The following is an 18474-nucleotide window of genomic DNA, read 5'->3' as shown; positions in this document are numbered from 1 at the left end:
ATGGTTAAGTAGGGGGGACCTGAGAAATTATATTTTATATTTCCTAAAAAAAAAATGAGCCATTGAAAGACTTTGAGTAGAAAAAGAAAGAAGAATCTGTTGGCAATTTTTGGAACAAATGAGAATAGAAGGTCTGTGCTTCAGGCTCAGCCCTGTGTGTGTGTGCGATCGCCAGCACGTGATGAGAGGAAGAAGATGCCGACAGAGAGAGAGAGCTGAGCAGATAACAACAGGCTGGGAAACACGGGGGAGACGGTGTGCTGCTTTCTTAGTGGAGTGGATTGTGTTACACTCCGTCAAAAACCAGGAGAGTGTGCGTGAGGAGGTATGGGTGTGTGCACGTGAGAGAGAGAATTCTGTCCATCATTCTGGCTTTGAATGTTGTGTGACTTCAGGACACTGTCCTGTCCTTTCCAAACATCATCAGAATATCAAAGTTATGTTGTTCATTAGGCATCGAGTAAATTCTCACTAAAAACTATTACCTCTCTCATAAAGGCACTGTTCATATGAAACGATTCTAGTACTGCATGGTTTAAGTGTGGTTTTTTTTTTTTTTTTAAGATTTATTCATTTTATTACAGTCAGATATACAGAGAGGAGGAGAGACAGAGAGGAAGATCTTCCATCCGATGATTCACTCCTCAACTGAGCCGCAATGGGCTGATGCGCGCCGACCCGAAGCCGGGAACCTGGAACCTCTTCCGGGTCTCCCACGTGGGTGCAGTGTCCCAATGCATTGGTCCGTCCTTGACTGCTTTCCCAGGCCACAAGCAGGGAGCTGGATGGGAAGTGGAGCTGCCGGGATTAGAACCGGCGCCCATGTGGGTTCCCGGGGCTTTCGAGGCGAGGACTTTAGCCACTAGGCCATGCCGCCGGGCCCGAAATTTGTTTTTATTGAGAAGGCAGGTTTACAGAGACTAGGAGAGAGAGAGAAAGAGAGATCTTCCATCTACTGGTTTACCCCCGCCCCCCCAAATGACCACAACAGCTGAAGCTGATCAGAAGCCAGAGCTTGGAGCCTGGGGCCTCCTCCAGGTCTCCCACATGGGTCCAGCAGTCCGAGCACTTGGGCCATCCCCTGCTGCTTTCCCAGGCTATAAGCAGGAATGGATGGGAAGTGGAGCAGCCGGGACATGAACCGGTGCCCATGTGGTCTTTTGGCACTTGGAGGTGTAAGGATTAGCCAGTTGAGCCATCATACCAGCCTCCAGCTGTGTGCTTTGAGTGTATTTTTTCTTCCAGATTCCCTCACACATCCTCCTCGCATGTAGGGGGTCATTTCTCAGGATCTGTGTTCAGCCTGGAGGCCGCAGAAAGAGGACACATAGCCATATTTGATACTGAACGGTTTCAGTAAACTTAAAGAGAATTTCTGCTTGTTTATCAGCTAAGTTTTCTTAGCATTTCTATGATTAGCATGTAAACAATTATGGTTTTTTTTATTCCTTGTGTCTTAAATGTGTATCTTTGAAGAAGTTTATCATTCCGAGTATTTTTCAAAATCAATTTTCATAAACTTGCTCCAAGTTAATTATCCGATGTCCTCAGTGGGGAGCTGTCTGGAATTGTCGTTTAACTTGTATTCCCTTTTACGCTTAGGTGACTGAGCTTGAGTGTGTCAGCAGCCAGGCGAATGCAGTGCACACCCACAAGACAGAACTAAACCAGACGATACAGGAGCTGGAGGAGACACTGAAGGTCAAGGAAGAGGTATGTGTGCATTTCAGTGCTTCTGCCCTCCAGCTGGCATGGCATGGAATGGGACTGTGGGCTTCTCTTCTGGGCCTGGGTTTGTTTGTTTGCTTTTTAATGGCATTAAGCCCTGTTTTTTCCCATCCTCGATTCTGCCCTGAGCTATGGGAGCGGCAGTCTGACCAGGATGCTGCTTGGTGCCTTCCCGGGTGAAGGCCACACTTGTAGGATCCACAGAAATCTCCAGGAGGCCTCACACATGGACAAATGGGTGCTTTCCCTGGTCTCCGAGATCCTGGACACAGCTGTATGCACTCAGCTGACGCCGCCGCGAGGTGCTGTTGCTAGGCAGTGTTCTCCCGAATCCAGCAAGGAGTCCTGCTGCCCGGGACTGCTGTGTCCCAGCACGCCCCGCACGTGAACACCTCCTGGAGAAGGCGTCTTTTTCTAAGAACGGAGATAGTGACTTTGGGAAAAATGAGGTCTTTCCTTCATGTAGTTTCAATGTTGTCATTAAAGACCTTGCTCTCCCTTTTCTAGGAAATAGAAAGATTGAAGCAAGAAATTGCTAATGCCCGGGAACTACAAGAGCAGAGGGACTCCCTGACTCAGAAGCTGCAGGTGCGCTGTGGCCACTCTGGCCGTTCTGCCTCAAAGCCGTCTTTCTGGGACACAGCAGTGTCTTCCCCAAAACTCTAGGTTTCAGTTGTTTTTTCTTTCTCAGGACTTGCCTAATCTTTGATTTCTCAAAATTTACTTAACGAACGCCATCTAAGTAGCTTATAATTATCACAGATGGTCAGTTCCAGATTTCTCTTCAGTAAATTGTTTTGGAAGCTTTTAACATAAAACTTTTAACATAAATGTTTTTAACTTAACATGTACCCTGATTTTAGAGAAAGCATGTGAAACTGGTTTTGTTCAGTGTGGGATTTCAGGTTCATGTCCTTTCTTTCTCTCTTCAGTCTGGTCTCATGGCCCGTGTGGGATCCCAGCACATGCAAGGCAAGGACTTGAGCCACTAGGCTACCGCAGCATGCCCAGCAGTTCCACTTCTGATCTAGCTCCCTGCTGATGTGCCTGGGAAAGCAACAAAAGATGGCTCAGGTCCTTGGGCCCATGCACCTGCTGGGAGGCCTGGATAGAGTGCCTGGCTCCTGTCTTTGGCCCGGCCCTGCCCCAGCTGTTGTGGGCCTTTAAGGCATGAAACAGTATCTAGAAGATCTCTCTTTGTCTCTTCCTGTCTGTAACTCAGTATTTCAAAAACAAAAAAATCATTTTAAAAATTAGCATGATTCTTTTCCTGAGATAGTGGAGGAAGGCTCCTGGAATTCTGTTAAATAAACATAGACAGGAGGTGTGACAATGGATAAAAAATTCATACTTACAGGTAAATTAAGAATATTGTATCTTTTTTTTTTAGTTTTCCAAGATTTTTTTACATTTATATATTTCTAAATATCAAAGCAGCTAATGTGTGTTAGAAAAAAACTTTTCAGAAAAATATAACAGAATAAAAAGAAATCAGTCATAATTTTATGATGCTAAGACAAAGAAAACATTTGGAATTTCCTTGCCCTGCTGTTTTCTTGATGCATTTTTTAAAGACTTATTTTGGGGCAGTGGCTCATTACACATGTAACAGTCTTTTGACCTAAATCTTGTTCCTGTAAGCACTGGCATCCCTTCAGGGCACAGGCTTATGTCCCGGCTGCTCCACTTCCCATCCAGCTCCATCCTTATGCCCTGGGAAAGCAGTGGAGGATGGCCCAAAGTCTTGGAACCCTGTACCCACATGGTAGATCCAGAAAGGCCTGCAGGCTCCTGGCTTCAGATCTGCTCAGTTCTGGCTGGTACAGCCACTTGGGCAGTGAACCAGCAGATCTTTCTGAGTCGTTCTCTTTGTGAATCTGCCTTTCAAGTATAAATAAGTAAATCTTTAAACAAAATATATATTTTATTTATTTAAAAGGCTGAGTTGAAGAGGGGAGGCAGAAAAGAAGGGGAAAGATGTTTCATCCACTGGCTCACTCCCCAGATGGCTGTAGCGGTCCAGGGTGGGCCGGGCTGAGGCAGGAAGCCACAGCTCCCTCTGGGACTCCTGTGTGGGGGGCAGGGTCCAAGGACTTGGACCATCCTCTGCTGCGTTCATAGGCATGTTAGCAGGGAGCTGGATTGCAAGTGGGGCAACTGGGACTCTTGACGCTCACGTAAGAAAGCGGCACTGCAGGCAACGACTCACCCTGCTGTATTCTAACACATTCCCAGTTGATGCTGTCTTTGCAGATGTGTAGACAGGATTTTTATTTTGCTTTCTTCACTTGATGTCGTCATACCTCCAGTGGCGGGAAAGTATTCACATGTACATATGGAAATGTGGGCATTTTCCCCCAGATTTCCTGGAGGCATGGTGGTTTACGTTGTCCTGTGTCATATTGTCACAAGTCATGTCATAATGAGTCTTACCTAAATCATTCCCTTTCTAAATATGTAATTTCTCAACTTGAACTCTTTAAAGAGAGTTAGAGCTGTTGATGTGTAACATGTCTTGTACTGTACACTGGCTGCTGACCTCAGCCCTTGGTGGGACGCTGTTCTTTTTCGTTAGCGGGAGACTGAAGTGCTGTCCTTCTTGTTCATGTCGGCGTCTTTGCATCTTGAGGACAGTCCAGTGTGCTCTCCTCTTCAGGGTCTGAGTGCCTTCTGGAACTCCCCGCAGCTTGGCCTCTGTGGTTGAGCTCTCGGCTCATAGACCTCCGCCCGCCTGACCTCCCAGGTTGTGTGCTATTCTGCAGGTGTCCTTGGTCATGTTACTGGGTTTTATTTTCCTTATTTATTTTTATTGGAGACATAGATTTACAAAAAGAAGATCTTTCACTTGCTGCTTTATGCCCCAAATGGCTGCAAAAGCCAGAGCTGAACTGATCCAAAGACAGGAACTTCTACCAGGAACACCCTCCCTCACAGGTGCAGGGTCCCAAGGCCTTGGGCCATCTTTTTTTGTCTTCCCAGGCCACAAGCAGGGAGCTGGATGGGAAGTGGAGCACTCGGGACACAAACTGGCATCCATAAGGGATGCTAGCATTTGCAAGTGTAAAATTAGCCAATTGAGCCATCACATCAGCCCCCCAATGTGTGTTTTCTAAGAGGAAGACATCTTGTATAATCGTCAAAATCGTCAAAATACCAATGTACAAACCTTAGACCAGTTTCCTTATTTTCCTAATCATTTCTTTTGTAGCAAAATTTAAAAACTGTTATAGCAAAAATTTCTGGCCCAGGAGTCATTCTGCTGTCACACAAAGCATTTGGTTGTCATGTCCATTTATTTTGCTGTCCAACCTAACTCCCTTCAACCTAATGTCTTCATCGTGTTGATGAGACCCAATATTCTTCTAACACTAGTTATTCCAAGTCATGTTGAGGAGACCTGATATTATTCTAGCTAAGTATTCCAAGTCTGTCCCCAGCCTCAACCTTGGAGTTAGCCATTTCTCTGAAGATCTATCTTAGTGCCTTTAGGGTTAGGAGGAGACACACACCAAGAGCCAAGCCACTGCACTTCCCTTCGCTCTCAGATCACGAGTGTTTCCTTCCTGAGATTGAGTCCTATGCCTTGTGGCCCTACGAGGGGCCTCCTGCCATGGCACAGCAGAGTTGTGTGGCTCCTGTGCCCCAAGCTGTCTGTCCTTGTTCTGCCCTAAGCCAGACCAACCCTGGCAGCATGGTGTTAGATCTAGCTGATAACATGCTGCAAGGCAGAGAGCTTAGAGCAAAGGACTCACCCAGACAAAGCAGGGTCATTTTGATAGCTGGCTGGGTTCTGAGTTTTGCTTACTTTTCTTTGGGTTTCTTGTTTAAATATCTCATTGATTGGCAAACAGAGCAATGGAACCTTTCATTTCTGAGAAGGGCTTGTGCAGTCGGGCTGAGTGGGCTGAGTGGGCTGTGGTGAAGTGGGCATGTGTACTCTGTTTTGTGGTTGGAGACTGCTACCCTTACTTTTGCTGTTGAAGCCCACAGGAGGGCAGGTTCTGTGTCTGCCAGAGGCACTCGCCCATTTGAACACGGGATCTCTGAGTTCGGTGTCTGGCCTTACCAATAATTTTCTTAGTTACAGGTCCTGTGTCAGTCTGCTTACCTTCACGAGATGGTTTAAATGACAGCAATAAAGCACATAAAGTCTTTGAGATTGAGTTGGGTCCATTGCTGGTCAGGAGAACTGCTGGCTCCCTGTCCTGTTGCCCGGGTTCTTGGAGCACCTCCAGCGCATGCTGCATGAGCTTGCACGTCTCCCATGCCCGTGACTGCACAGTGCTGGGAGCTGCTCTGTACTCTCTCCTGGCTTACTAGGTGGCCTGGTGGTGATGCTAGGTCTCTCAAGCTTGATAGAATATTCTTTGGGAAGTGTATCAACATTTGAAATGGCTTATTTTCTTTTTTCTTTTTATTTTGATGATCTTCACATAGTTGATTAGGGCTCAGAGAGTCATGATTAGTTTTGGGGATATTGAAAATTACTGCTAGTATTTTAAAATATTTATATTAGATATTTATAATTTATAAACATTTTCTATTGTGATGAACCTCTTTGTCATTTGTTTCTTCCCTTGATTTGTTAGAAGTGTTAACTTTATGATTAATATGTGGGCATTGGGGTGTTGGCCTTGTCCCTGTGTGATACTGTTGAGTGTGTTGGCCTTGTCCCTGTGTGATGGCGTTAGAGGTGTTGCCTTGTCCCTGTGTGATGGTGTTGGAGGTGTTGCCTTGTCCCTGTGTGATGGTGTTAGCTGTGTTGGCCTTGTCCCTGTGTGATGGTATTGAGTGTGTTGGTCTTGTCCCTGTGTGATGGTGTTAGCTGTGTTGGCCTTGTCCCTGTGTGATGGTGTTAGCGGTGTTGGCCTTGTCCCTGTGTGATGGTGTTAGCGGTGTTGGCCTTGTCCCTGTGTGATGGTGTTAGCTGTGTTGGCCTTGTCCCTGTGTGATGGTGTTGGAGGTGTTGCCTTGTCCCTGTGTGATGGTATTGAGTGTGTTGGTCTTGTCCCTGTGTGATGGTGTTGAGTGTGTTGGCCTTGTCCCTGTGTGATGGTGTTAGAGGTGTTGGCCTTGTCCCTGTGTGATGGTATTGAGTGTGTTGGTCTTGTCCCTGTGTGATGGTATTGAGTGTGTTGGTCTTGTCCCTGTGTGATGGTGTTAGCGGTGTTGGCCTTGTCCCTGTGTGATGGTATTGAGTGTGTTGGTCTTGTCCCTGTGTGATGGTGTTAGCTGTGTTGGCCTTGTCCCTGTGTGATGGCGTTAGAGGTGTTGCCTTGTCCCTGTGTGATGGTGTTGAGTGTGTTGGCCTTGTCCCTGTGTGATGGTGTTAGCTGTGTTGGCCTTGTCCCTGTGTGATGGTATTGAGTGTGTTGGTCTTGTCCCTGTGTGATGGTGTTGAGTGTGTTGGCCTTGTCCCTGTGTGATGGTGTTAGCGGTGTTGGCCTTGTCCCTGTGTGATGGTATTGAGTGTGTTGGTCTTGTCCCTGTGTGATGGTGTTAGCTGTGTTGGCCTTGTCCCTGTGTGATGGTGTTAGCTGTGTTGGCCTTGTCCTTGTGTGATGGTGTTAGAGGTGTTGGCCTTGTCCCTGTGTGATGGTGTTGAGTGTGTTGCTTTGTCCCTGCGTGATGGCATTGGAGGTGTTGCCTTGTCCCTGCTGTGTGAAATGTTGGCGATAGGATCTCTATGCTTCTCTATTGTGAAACATTATTACTTATTGTCACTGTGGTTTTTAGCAGTTGATCTGTATTCTCTACGCTTCATACATATAATATGACAAAACAAAAATACTTTATGTAATTAGAACATCTTGTAGTCCTCTCACAGCTTGTTGCTTTCTTTTCTAAATCTTCAGAATTGTCAGCAAGGAGAACAAGTTCATTCACTTCTTTTTCCTTGTTTTTCACTGAGCTTGCTCACAGTAGTGTGTTAGGAAAAATAGTTAAGCAGCAATAAAAATGAGTTGCAAATAGAGGTTTTTCAAACCTGCCTTGGTGTGCAAAGTGCCTGTAGCATTGTAATGGGTAGAAAGATATACACAATCCAGTCCACAGAAGCAGCTGCCAAATCCAGAGTCTGCTTCAAGTGTGTGGATTGAGATCCAGCGGCGAATCTCAGTAGGCATATTTGCTGTACAGTGCTAGTCATTGAGGATCGTGCTGTCTCGGAATGATGAGTTGACATGTCTTTTTATTGCACTTTTGTCTCTAAAGGAAGTAGAAATTCGGAACAAAGACCTGGAGGGCCAGCTCTCTGACTTGGAGCAGCGTCTGGAGAAAAGTCACAATGAACAGGAAGCTTTTCGCAGTAACCTGAAGACCCTCTTAGAGATTTTGGACGGGAAGATATTTGAACTAACAGAATTACGAGATAACTTGGCCAAGCTACTAGAATGCAGCTAAAGAAAGTCAGGTTGCATTGTCGCTTGACTGGAAGAGATGCCATTTTTCTTCATAGGACTGATTGGGTTCTGCGTCAAGATTGCACAAGAAATTTGAGTATCAATTCCCCAGGAGAAGGAGGTTTTAAAAATTAGAATTGTATATTTCAGTGTAAATTTTAAAATCAAGTTTGTAGCCAGTTGGGGGGGAGAGATGAAAAACTTGAACTACAAATTACCTCCATGTATATTATTGGCCATAGTTAACTAGAAAGTTAAAAACAGACACCTGATGCAGTCTTTTTCTGATATTAGCCAGTGGGAGATTTAGCGACGCCTGGGTCACATCCCCTTTTGTGTTCAACACAGTGAGGAAGATCTGCTTTTTAAATTAATTTATTTACTATATCTAGAGCTGTGTTTTGTGCGAAAATTTAGTGATGAAAGCCCTGTCTTTTGTTGTAATCTGAATAATTTCTCAGGATATTTTTGCACTGCTGGGAAGCAGTGTCATTACCAATTAATTCTTGCCAGGAGTGAGAGAGAGCTGCCTCTAGGTGAAACAGACTCTCATGGGGCGTGTCGAGGTCTTCCCTTTTTTGTACTGGAAGATACTTCACTGCAGTAACTACTCTGCTGTCCCCTGGCGTTCTCTAACCTTGTCTGTTGTAGATTTTACTTTTCCATATTGATTCTATGTATTTATGAGAAGATACTATCTCCCATTTTATTACACATTTTAAAGCCAACCAATGAAGGCAGCTGAGTCCCTCAGAAATTCTTTCTTTTTAAATTTCTAATAAATTTGACACACACTTCTGAAATATAGCAGCCCGTCATTGACGGTCTGGTTAGTTAACATTAAGTGTATTTACAGAATATGCAGTTACATTTATTTATATATTTTGCAAGAAATCTTTTCTGAATGATCAATGCATTTCAATTTATGAATACTAATGGCTATTGGGGAACTGTTTACTATAGCTCCTTTTAAGGTGTACCGCTATTTTAAAGGGGATTCATCCACATCAGCCCACCGTGGGGGACTGGATCGAGGCAGGGGGAGGTGGGAGTCCTGCCCTCTGGGCCTTTGCTCAGCCACACCGACGTGGACTGCCGACCAGGCACGCATTGTGCGGGCTTTGCTCAGCGAGCAGCTTTCGGTGTTGTTTTGACGTCAATTTAGAAGACTTCCAACAAACATGCATTTCTTTCTATATTTCTTTCACGGAGCTGTTTTAAAAGTCAGCCTCTGGCTTGGGGACTGCGTCCGAGCACACCTCTCCTTGCCGTCAGTGCCTGTAGAGGAGGGAGCTCCTGGGACGTCCTCAGCCAAGTCTGCAGCTGCACTGACTCTTCGTCTGTATCCCAAAATGATGGAATTGTTAAGTACAGAACTGAGCTGATAAATTGATTTGTAACCGTTTTTCACTCATGAACAGTTACTCAACACCAATTTCGTTTTATATGTATGTGTACGTACATCAATACATACATATTAATTTATATTAGAGTGAAAAATAAACGGTCTGTTTCTAAAGCTAGTTGCTAAAGTGAGTTTTCAGGTGTGTCTGCGGTGTTTGTATTGGACACGTCATCATCACATTGTGTGTGTGTCATGGTGTCCTAGAACTTCTGTTAGAGGACATATTCCTCACGTGTTTATTATAGTGAGAACAGCACAGGTTCACATACTATGAGCTGAGGCAGCTCTCCGACAAATCAGCCCATAACATCCAATTGATACAGTTTTGAAGTAGATATGATTTGATAAGTTTCTGAATAACAGAACAGTAGGTTTTTGTTTACACAGAGAATCAGTAGGGATCAGGGAATTTAAAATTAGAGAGTTTAAAAATTTAAAAAGAAGTGTAAGCTGTTGAAATGCTAAGTAAATTATTTTAATGACATCAGACAGTATTTTTAAAATTATGACATAGTGGTCATTTAATGGAAGGAATAACTCTCAAAGTGTCTCCACTTGGCTTACATTGATATTGTGAGACATATGAGTAATTCAATATATACATATACCTGCTATGTATATACAGAATATTTTTAATATGTTCCTACTGATTTAAAATTTGAAATTGAACTTTTGTGTGTTTTCCTTGTCTAGTAGAGTCAAAGCTTTTTGTTTTACTTTGTGTTTTTTAGTGATTGAACAGTTTACTGAGGGCTGCGTTCATCAGTTCCCAGGTGGCCAGGAGACGGGTGCAGTGTTTGGGACGAGGCAGTCAAGCCTTCCTGTCATGGGAACGGATCATCTAGAACCCATCTATCAATGCCTGACTCATTGGGGTTTGTGCCTACTGCAGGCTCCCTATTTCTGTATTACATCCAGAAACGTTTGCCCAGAGACCAGTGCTATGTATCTATACTTGGATCAACATGCTGTCATATGTGTATCAGCATATGACATCAGAAACTGTAGCCTGAAAGTGCGGACTTGGCTGTGACACTCAGGAAGAGAGCCAAGATCCACCCCACTGTGTATGCGTTACTCTAACAGTGGATTCTTGTACAAAAACTGGAGAAAAAATAGTTTTTATTTTGAAATACATCTTTTCTCTGGAGAATGTACTTTGTCTCCCCGCTCTCCCCGAGTCTTGTGCAGACATTTGAAAGCATTGTAAGTGGTGGCAGCATTTACTTAGCTCTTAAAGGTGCTCCTGGTTTTGCAATAGAGTTTTATGAAATGAGGACTTTAATAGAAAAGGTTTGATGAGTTTACCTGCATGGAAAGTCAGCTTCTGCCCTCCATCTTCCCCCGTTCTTTCTGCAGACTGAACGGAGTTCTCTGTCGCATCCTTCCGCGTCCTGTCGGACTCCAGCTTGGGAAGCAGCTGGAGGGAGAAGCTGGACTGCCTTGTTTCTTCTTTCAGCTGGAACCATGAGCACACTCATGCTGGCGCACACACTCCGCCGAGGGGGTGGACAGAGGTGGCCAGTGAGCCGTGGTCGCTCCATGCTGCCTTTCACTTGCTATCAAGTGCTTTTGACATTGACAAATCCTGTGCTTAAACTCATGAACTAGCCTTCCTTACATTGTTGGCTCCTGGTGATGTGTCTTCTTTCCTTTAGCATTCATTTCCAGGAATCTGAAGGGAGGAAGCTTTCAGGTAAGAGGGCGACACGTTAATTTTTTTTTTTCCTCAAGTAGTTACTGTGCTGTAACTTTCATGAAAAGTTTGCTGATGATTCTTTTTTGTGGAAGAATATCCTAAAAATTACTACGAAGGATAATTTTAGAATAGCAACACGTGCTGTTTGCCCTGTTCAACATTGCCTCTGATGCCAGCATCTCTTATCTGTACTAATTTGAGTCTTGGCTGCTCTATTTCCAGTCCAGCTCCGTGCTAATACACCTGCCACCCCAGCAGAGGACAACCCGGGAGCTTGGGCCATACCGACTGCTCAGGAAGCATGGAGGGAGTTCCAGGCGCCTGCCTTCAGGGAGGCCCAGCCTCGACCCTTAAGGTCGACTGGGGAGTGAACCAGCAGGTGGAAGACCTCAGTCTGTCTTCCTCCCTCTGTATCTGTAAATCTGTTTGTCAGATATTAAAAAACAGTGTTTACCAAAAGCAACTGATTGGGGGGAAAATGCTTCTATCATGTCCAGTGATGGTTCAGTGTATAAATCCTCACCCTGCAACCACCAGAAACCCAAATGCATGCAGGTTCTAATCTCGGCAGCTCCACTTCGCATCCAGCTCCCTGCTTGTGGCCTGGGAAAGCAGTCGAGGATGGCCCAAAGCCTTGGGACCCTGCACCCACGGGAAATCCGGAGGAGGCTCCTGGCTTCAGATCTGGCTGTTGCAGTCGCTTGAGGAGTGAACCAGCAGATGGGAGATTTTTCTTTTTTGTCTCCCTCTCTTTGCAATTCTGCCTTTCCAAGAAAAAATAAATCAGTCTTTTTTTTTTTTTAATGCCTCTGTAATAGAGGCAAGAACCACAGGTCCCTACGGCCAGTGTAATGGTTCAACTGATTAATCTTCTAGCTTCAAGCATCGGCATTCCATATGGGTACTCCTTGTGTCCTGGCTACTGTACTTCCTATCCAGCTCTCTGCTTGTGGCCTGGGAAAGCAGTCAAGGATGGACAAAGTCCTTGGGACCCTTCATCCACATGGAACACCTGCAAGAAGCTCCTGGCTTCAGATCGGTTCAGCTGGAGCCTTTGCCATCATTTGGGGAATGAGCGAGGGGATGGAAGATCTCTGTCTCTTCTCTCTGTAAATGCCTTTCCAAGAAAAATAAAATCTTAAACAAAAAGCACAGATTCCCACTTGGTTTATAGTGAGTTCCTGACGCTGGTGGCGCCTTTAGAGGCTGAAGACTCACTCCTGGGATCCTTGGTACTTCTAGGGGAGAAAAGGACGTTTTTGTGAATGCAGAAAGAATAGGAACTTGATGACTTCGGTTTTTATCCATGACTTCCGTCCTCCCCACACAAGCTGTTTTGCTGCTCTGTGTGTGTGTATGTTTCTTTTTTTTTTTAATTATTTATTATTTAACTTCATTAATTACATTGTATTATGTGACACAGTGTATGTTTCAATATTTATTTGAAAGGCCAAATTACAGAGGAAAGAGAATCTTCCATCTGCTGGTTCACACCCCAAATGGCCACACAGCCAGGGCTGGGCCAGCCAAAGTCAGCAAGCCCAGAGCTTCCAGCTCTCCGTGTGTGCACGTGCGCGCGCCAGGACCACAGTCCTTGGGCCATCCTCTGCTGCCTTGCCGGCCATGTTAGCAAGGAGCTGGATTAGAAGTGGAGACTTACGGACACCTGCATCTCAGGTGGAGGCTTAGCTTGCAAAGTCACAGCACAGGCTCCTGCTGCTGGTTCGAAGCGCACAAGTCGGGGTTGCCTCCATAAATGAGCTCTTGGGAGACTCGTGTTTGTTTTCTCTGAGTTTCTGATCTAACACAAAGCGGACACTCGGCATCCTCCTCCTGTGCAAGTCAGCCTACTGTGTGCCTGTTATTTTCATGTCAGATATACCCCAGGATGGAAATATTATACTGCCTTCTTCTGGGAACAGCAAAGGAAGGTAGTGGGAGCCTAATGAATGTGAAGTGAAAGCTGTTTACGTGGCACACAAAAATGTCACCATTTAGGATTTCCATCGCTTTCCTGCCGGTCTTAGAAATGTGCATGGCAAGTTCACCTCATCTTCTCATCCCATTTCTCCCACCCCACCATGAGCATGGCAGTTGAGTCTGTGAGGTGCTCCTGGCTGGTGGTGAGGCGGGAAGTGGCCTGGCCAGCAGGCAGGCTTGGACTCAGCACCGGTGTGGGATGGGACAGAAGCAGGGGGCACTGCACTGAGGCCGTGGCCAGCGTTGGAAGCAGGGAGGCCGTGACTGGGTCAGGGCTGTGATGCTGTGCTTCCTGTTAGCAGCCCGGACACCCTTTGCTTTTCTTAATTTTTTTTAATTGCTATTTATTATTTGAAAGGTACAGTTACATGTCAGGGAGGGGCAGAGAGACAGCAAGATCTTCCATCTGCTGCTTTACTCCCCAGGGGCTGGGAAGAAGGATGGACAAAGTCCTTGGGACCCACCTGCATCTCCCACACGGGAAGCAGAAGCCCAAGGACTGGTGTGTCTGCTGCTGCTTTCCTAGGCCACAGCAGGCAGCCGAGTTGGAAAGGGGGCAGTCAGGACTTGAACTGGTGCCTGTGTGCTGCAGCTGGCAGCCTGAACTGCTACCCACAAGCACGGGCCCCTGTTAGGGCACTTCTGAGCTTCTTTATTTGGAGTTCACACAGTTTATTTTTGTGACATTTATGAAATATATCTGCATCCCAATTTTCTAAAATCTTACAGATTTTGATAATCTAACTACAGTAAGTAACTCTTCACAGTCTAAATTATCAGTGCCCTACTCCCCCAAAAATTCAATGGCCCAGGTGTTCCCCAGTGGCCCTGGGGAAGCCACTCTCCTGATTCCCAGTGAAACAAGCTGTGAATGGGTCCAACCCATTGCCTTGCGCCAAGCCGAGTGTCAGCAGGTTGTGGGTTGACAGTTCAGGTGGCGCATGGGACACTGGCTCCCCAGCCTGCCCCGGGAGACGCTGACGTCCATCTGTTGTGTCGCACAGCCTGAGCAAGCAGGGTGAGATTGCTCTGACGCTCCCCATCAGGGCAGGCCTTTGGTGACCACAGTGTCTGTTTTGTGCTGGGGCTTTAAAAATGTATGAAAATGTCAGGTTTTCTCTTTATCATTTGAAGTTTCTGCTACTTGTCGGGAGGATGTGGTGTGGTTAGATAGTCAGACAATGCTGTGTAACTGCCTGTTTCTGGAACTTTGTGTCATCCTGGACAGAAACTTTTGCCCGTTTAAACAAGCTGCCCTCTTCTCCCCAGCCTCTCTTGAACTTTGTGAATCTCAGAACTGCGGTCCCAGAGCTTGTGGGTGTGGCTCGTGTCACCTGTGTGGTGGAGCTGCCCCCAGAGTGTGGCAGGTGCCAGAACTTCCTTTTTGAGCCTAATATTCCATCCTGTGCATGCGCTGTTTGTTTATCCTCAGCCATTCATCTGTTGGTGGACTTGGGTCCCCGGCACTGGGGCTGTTGGGAGATGCTGTGTGGAGTCCCTGCTTCCTGTACTGGGGCACGTAGACCAAAGCATAGCGCTGATGTGGCACTTCGGGGTGTTGACTCTGCGCTTCACTTTCTGAGCAACTGTGGAAAGGTCGGATCTGAAGCAGGTAAGCTTAGGGCAAGGCCCGGACTTCCTGGGAAGCCAGTCTAGGTTACAGTGTTGTGCTAACAGACCTGCGTGCTGAGCACCTCTAAATCAGAGGTGCCATTTGGGAAACAGATGTCAGTGCCCACAGTGCAGTACAGACATGTCCAGGCCAGTGCCTTGGTTCTGGGGTGAGAGGCACCTGAGAGCCTGAGGCTTCCAGAGGATGCACATGATGGAGGGGTGACGCACTGGGGCGTGCAGGAAGTTAGGATGGGCCAGGACTGCCAGGGAGCTGGGAGACGGGGGTTTATTCTGAAGTAGACGAGACACAGTGAGGGCCTCCCCATCCCCCAAAATATAGTCTAAAAGGCAGGCAGCCCTGCAAGTTATCTCAGAAGGTGCCTGATGGCATGGGGTGGCCGGGCAGGCTGGATTCAGAGTTCTCAGATCTTGATGAGAGTGGTGGCCATGGGGTGACCTGGACAGTCCCCTTTCCCGAGGCAGGGACTTCATGGGCCATGGAATGTGGTTCTGGAGGAAGGTTGAGTGTGCAGTTAGTGGAACCTGGGCACACGATGTTCAGGACAGCTGTGGGCCTGCAGGAAGCTCAGAAATCAGGGCTGGAGACAGCGACCTGTGAGTTGGCATGTCGAGGTCCTGAGAAGGCAGAGAACACAGCTGACGGTGTAGGACGAGCTACGTTGGAGCAGGACGGCCTAGGAGGGTGGGTGGGCAGGGCAGTGTGTGGCTGCAGGGGGAGTGGTGTCCAGGCTGCTCTGGGAGATGTGTCCTGTGGACTGAAAGCATGTTTTACTTGCACGTTGCAGCATACCCCACGTCCTTCAGTACATTTGGGGCATGGCAGTCCCAGACATGAGTGCTGGGTGCAGTGTTGTTTTGGCACAAGTGCTCCTAGCAGGCAGTTTCGGGGTGGGATGGGAGCTCGTCCCGCTGCGTCCAATGGCTGCTGGGGGAGCTTGGCCTGCCCTCAGCATGTAGTGGGAGCCAGGCACAAGGGATGCTAACAGCTCCGTCTACTACACACTCAGGCGTGTGTGTTGGTGCAAAAATAACTCCATCTTTTGATATACCTGTGACACCAAATTGCCCTACTGCTGTTAATTTGTCCCATCTTCAGTGTTAATGATAGCTTGGAGGGGCGGCAGCTGGGCGAGTGAAGCCTTCGGCTGGTTCAGTGAGGTTGGAGAGGCTGAAGTGCATCCCGTGTCTTCAATGTGCTGTTTTGGTGCTGCACCTGTTAAAGTTGAGCAGGAGTATCCCTGTTGTCTCCCATGCAAATGCTGCCCACCAGCTGTCTCTGGTAGGGTCTCAAGGGATGACAACCATGAAAGCCTGGCATTGCTGGGGGGCTGCTGTGTGGCATCGAGTTTTCATTTCTACTCTAAGCCACACTGAGTTAGGGTTACTTGCTTGCATCACAGATGGGGCCCAGCTCATCTTCCAGACAGAAAACATGAGTGTTCGCTGGATAGCTCAGAGAACTGCCAGTCACCTGTGGAATTGTGGAGGGACTGTCAGCATTTGAGGTGTGGCTACTGCTGTGTTCCTGTGCAGGACTGGCCTTGGCGAGCCATCTGGGAGTGTACAGGTGTGTGCACGCGGTGCGGCGCCGGCCTGCTGAGTGCATGGCTCACACCAGTGTTGTCAGCATCCTCATGGTAAAGGCCTTGCTGTGGGGAGGGGATCTGGGAGGTTGAGCAGGGCAGCAGGCATGGCCTTCATCACCGGTCGTGCCGCAGTGACGCCTGTGGTAGCCTGCACGGCGGGGAGCACAGTGCCCTGCTTCCATCACACAGTGGGCGTGGGACTTTGACTTCCTTCCCTCCCATGTGGGAGACCTGGTAGAGGCTCCTGGCTCCTGATCAGCACAGCTCCAGCCATTGTGGTCACTTGTGAATTATCGGATGGAAGATCTTCCTCTCAGTCTCTCCTCCTCTGTATATCTGATTAAAAAAAAGCCTATCTTGTAACCCCAAGCGGTTACACAGATCGTGTCATGTGGTATGGTCGTTCCATGGCTTGCTCTTTATTGGAGAGGCAGATGTGCAGAGTGTCCACTCACTGGTTCGCTCCCCAAGTGGGCACAATGGCCAAAGCTGAGTCAGTGCAAAGCCAGGAACTTCTTCCAGGTCTCCCACGTGGGTGCAGGGTCCCAAGGCCCTGGGCCGTCCTCGACTGCTTTCCCGGGCCACAAGCAGGGAGCTGGATGGCAAGTGGGGCAGCCAGGATTAGAACTGGCATCCACACAGGACCTTAGTGTATGCAAGGGGATGAAACAACACCCAATAGGGTGCTGGCACTTGCAGGTAGAGGACTAACCTGTTAAGCCACTGTGCCAGCCCCATGGGTTTGCTCTTTTTGCTTTAGTTTTCGAGGGATGTCCAATTTGGTGCTTACAGATTAACCCTTGTAATTCTGTTGCGTACATGTGCCAGAGTTTATTCGGACATTTCTGGTTTTTTTCCTTTTTCTCCTAGAGGTATTTATGATCTGTTAGTGCTTACTTCTACACAGAACCTCTTCTGTGCCAGTCACTGGTGGGCATGACCTCTGGACGAAGATTTTCCTACAGACCAGAACCAAGGGAAATACATGTTGCCAGCAATCTCAATGGATGGCCGGCTCCGCTCCAGCAGTGACGCCCAGCACAGTGTTCCGCACAGCGACTAGCAGCTCCTTAGCAGCTGCCTTGGGATGAGACGGGGTTTGGTCCATCGGCAGCCCCCCGGACAGCCCTAGAGACCGCCCAGGTCATGGAGGAGCTGCTATGCTTTATGGCCATGGGAAGGAAGGGAATGGCTGAACCAGGATGTCCCCGGCCAGGTTCCCCTCTGAAGCCATCTGTTCCATCAAGCATATGCCGAGCACCTCAGGGAGAGGCATGTGGGAGGGACATGGCCAGACAGTGCTGTGTGCAGGCCAGCAGCTGCTGGCAACGGCATGTCTGGGATCGAGGCCAGCCTCGACCTCCTCTCTCGCCGTTGCTGCCCTGGGACGGGGTGCACGACGGTCCCAGGCCTGAGTCCCTTCCACCACCTACATGGGAAACCCAGGTGGAGTTGTCTTCCACCTTGCCCAGCCTTGGCTGCTGCGCATATCTGGGGAACGAAGCAGCAGATGGAAGATCTGCTGCTCTATCTTTCAAATGATTAACTTAAAAAATACATAAATGAAGCTGCAGACGCAGGAATGCTGCAAAAGGAATGCACCCCAGGAACTGGCTGTGTCCTGTCCTCAGCCCCTGTGACTCTCCCACAAGCTGGAAGCCACCACCACCACCAAGGACAGAAGTAACATGCTGGGTTCACTTGTCAGTCAATGTCTCTGCTGGCACTGAGAACAGCTCAAAGAAAAACTGTAACAGTGGAGACCTGGGGCCTGTGTTGGGACACAACACCAGTATCCCATGGTGCGTGTCTCAGCTGCCCCACTTCCAACCTAGTGCCCAGCTAATGAGCTGGGGAAGGCAGCAGAGGACGGCCCAGGTGCTTGGGCCCCCGCACCCATGTGGGACAGCCGGAGAACGCTCCTGGTTCCAGCCTGGTTGAGCCCTGACCATCTTTGAGGGAGCCAGTAGATGGGAGATGTCCATCCGTCCCTCCCGGGAACTGGGTCAAGTAAGTGCGTCACTGACATCACAAGATGGC

At 47.8% G+C, this 18474-nt stretch overlaps 1 protein-coding gene across 2 annotated transcripts in view; it reads left to right on the top strand.

The window, feature by feature from the left end:
* Positions 1-9665, top strand: part of HOMER1 (homer scaffold protein 1) — a 101431-nt gene extending 91766 nt beyond the window's left edge. For both annotated transcript variants that reach the window (XM_058656287.1, XM_058656288.1), the window contains exons 8-10: positions 1603-1713; positions 2236-2316; positions 7942-9665. In XM_058656287.1, coding sequence (XP_058512270.1) covers positions 1603-1713; positions 2236-2316; positions 7942-8130 — 381 coding nt within the window. In that variant the 3' untranslated portion in view covers positions 8131-9665. The remainder of the gene's footprint in view (positions 1-1602; positions 1714-2235; positions 2317-7941) is intronic.
* The last annotated feature ends 8809 nt before the right edge of the window (positions 9666-18474 follow it).

This window comes from Ochotona princeps, chromosome 28, assembly GCF_030435755.1.
Source record: "Ochotona princeps isolate mOchPri1 chromosome 28, mOchPri1.hap1, whole genome shotgun sequence".
NCBI classification, from domain to species: Eukaryota; Metazoa; Chordata; class Mammalia; order Lagomorpha; family Ochotonidae; genus Ochotona; species Ochotona princeps.
Note: the sequence above shows the minus strand (reverse complement) of the source record. Positions and strands in the feature narration are given on the sequence as shown.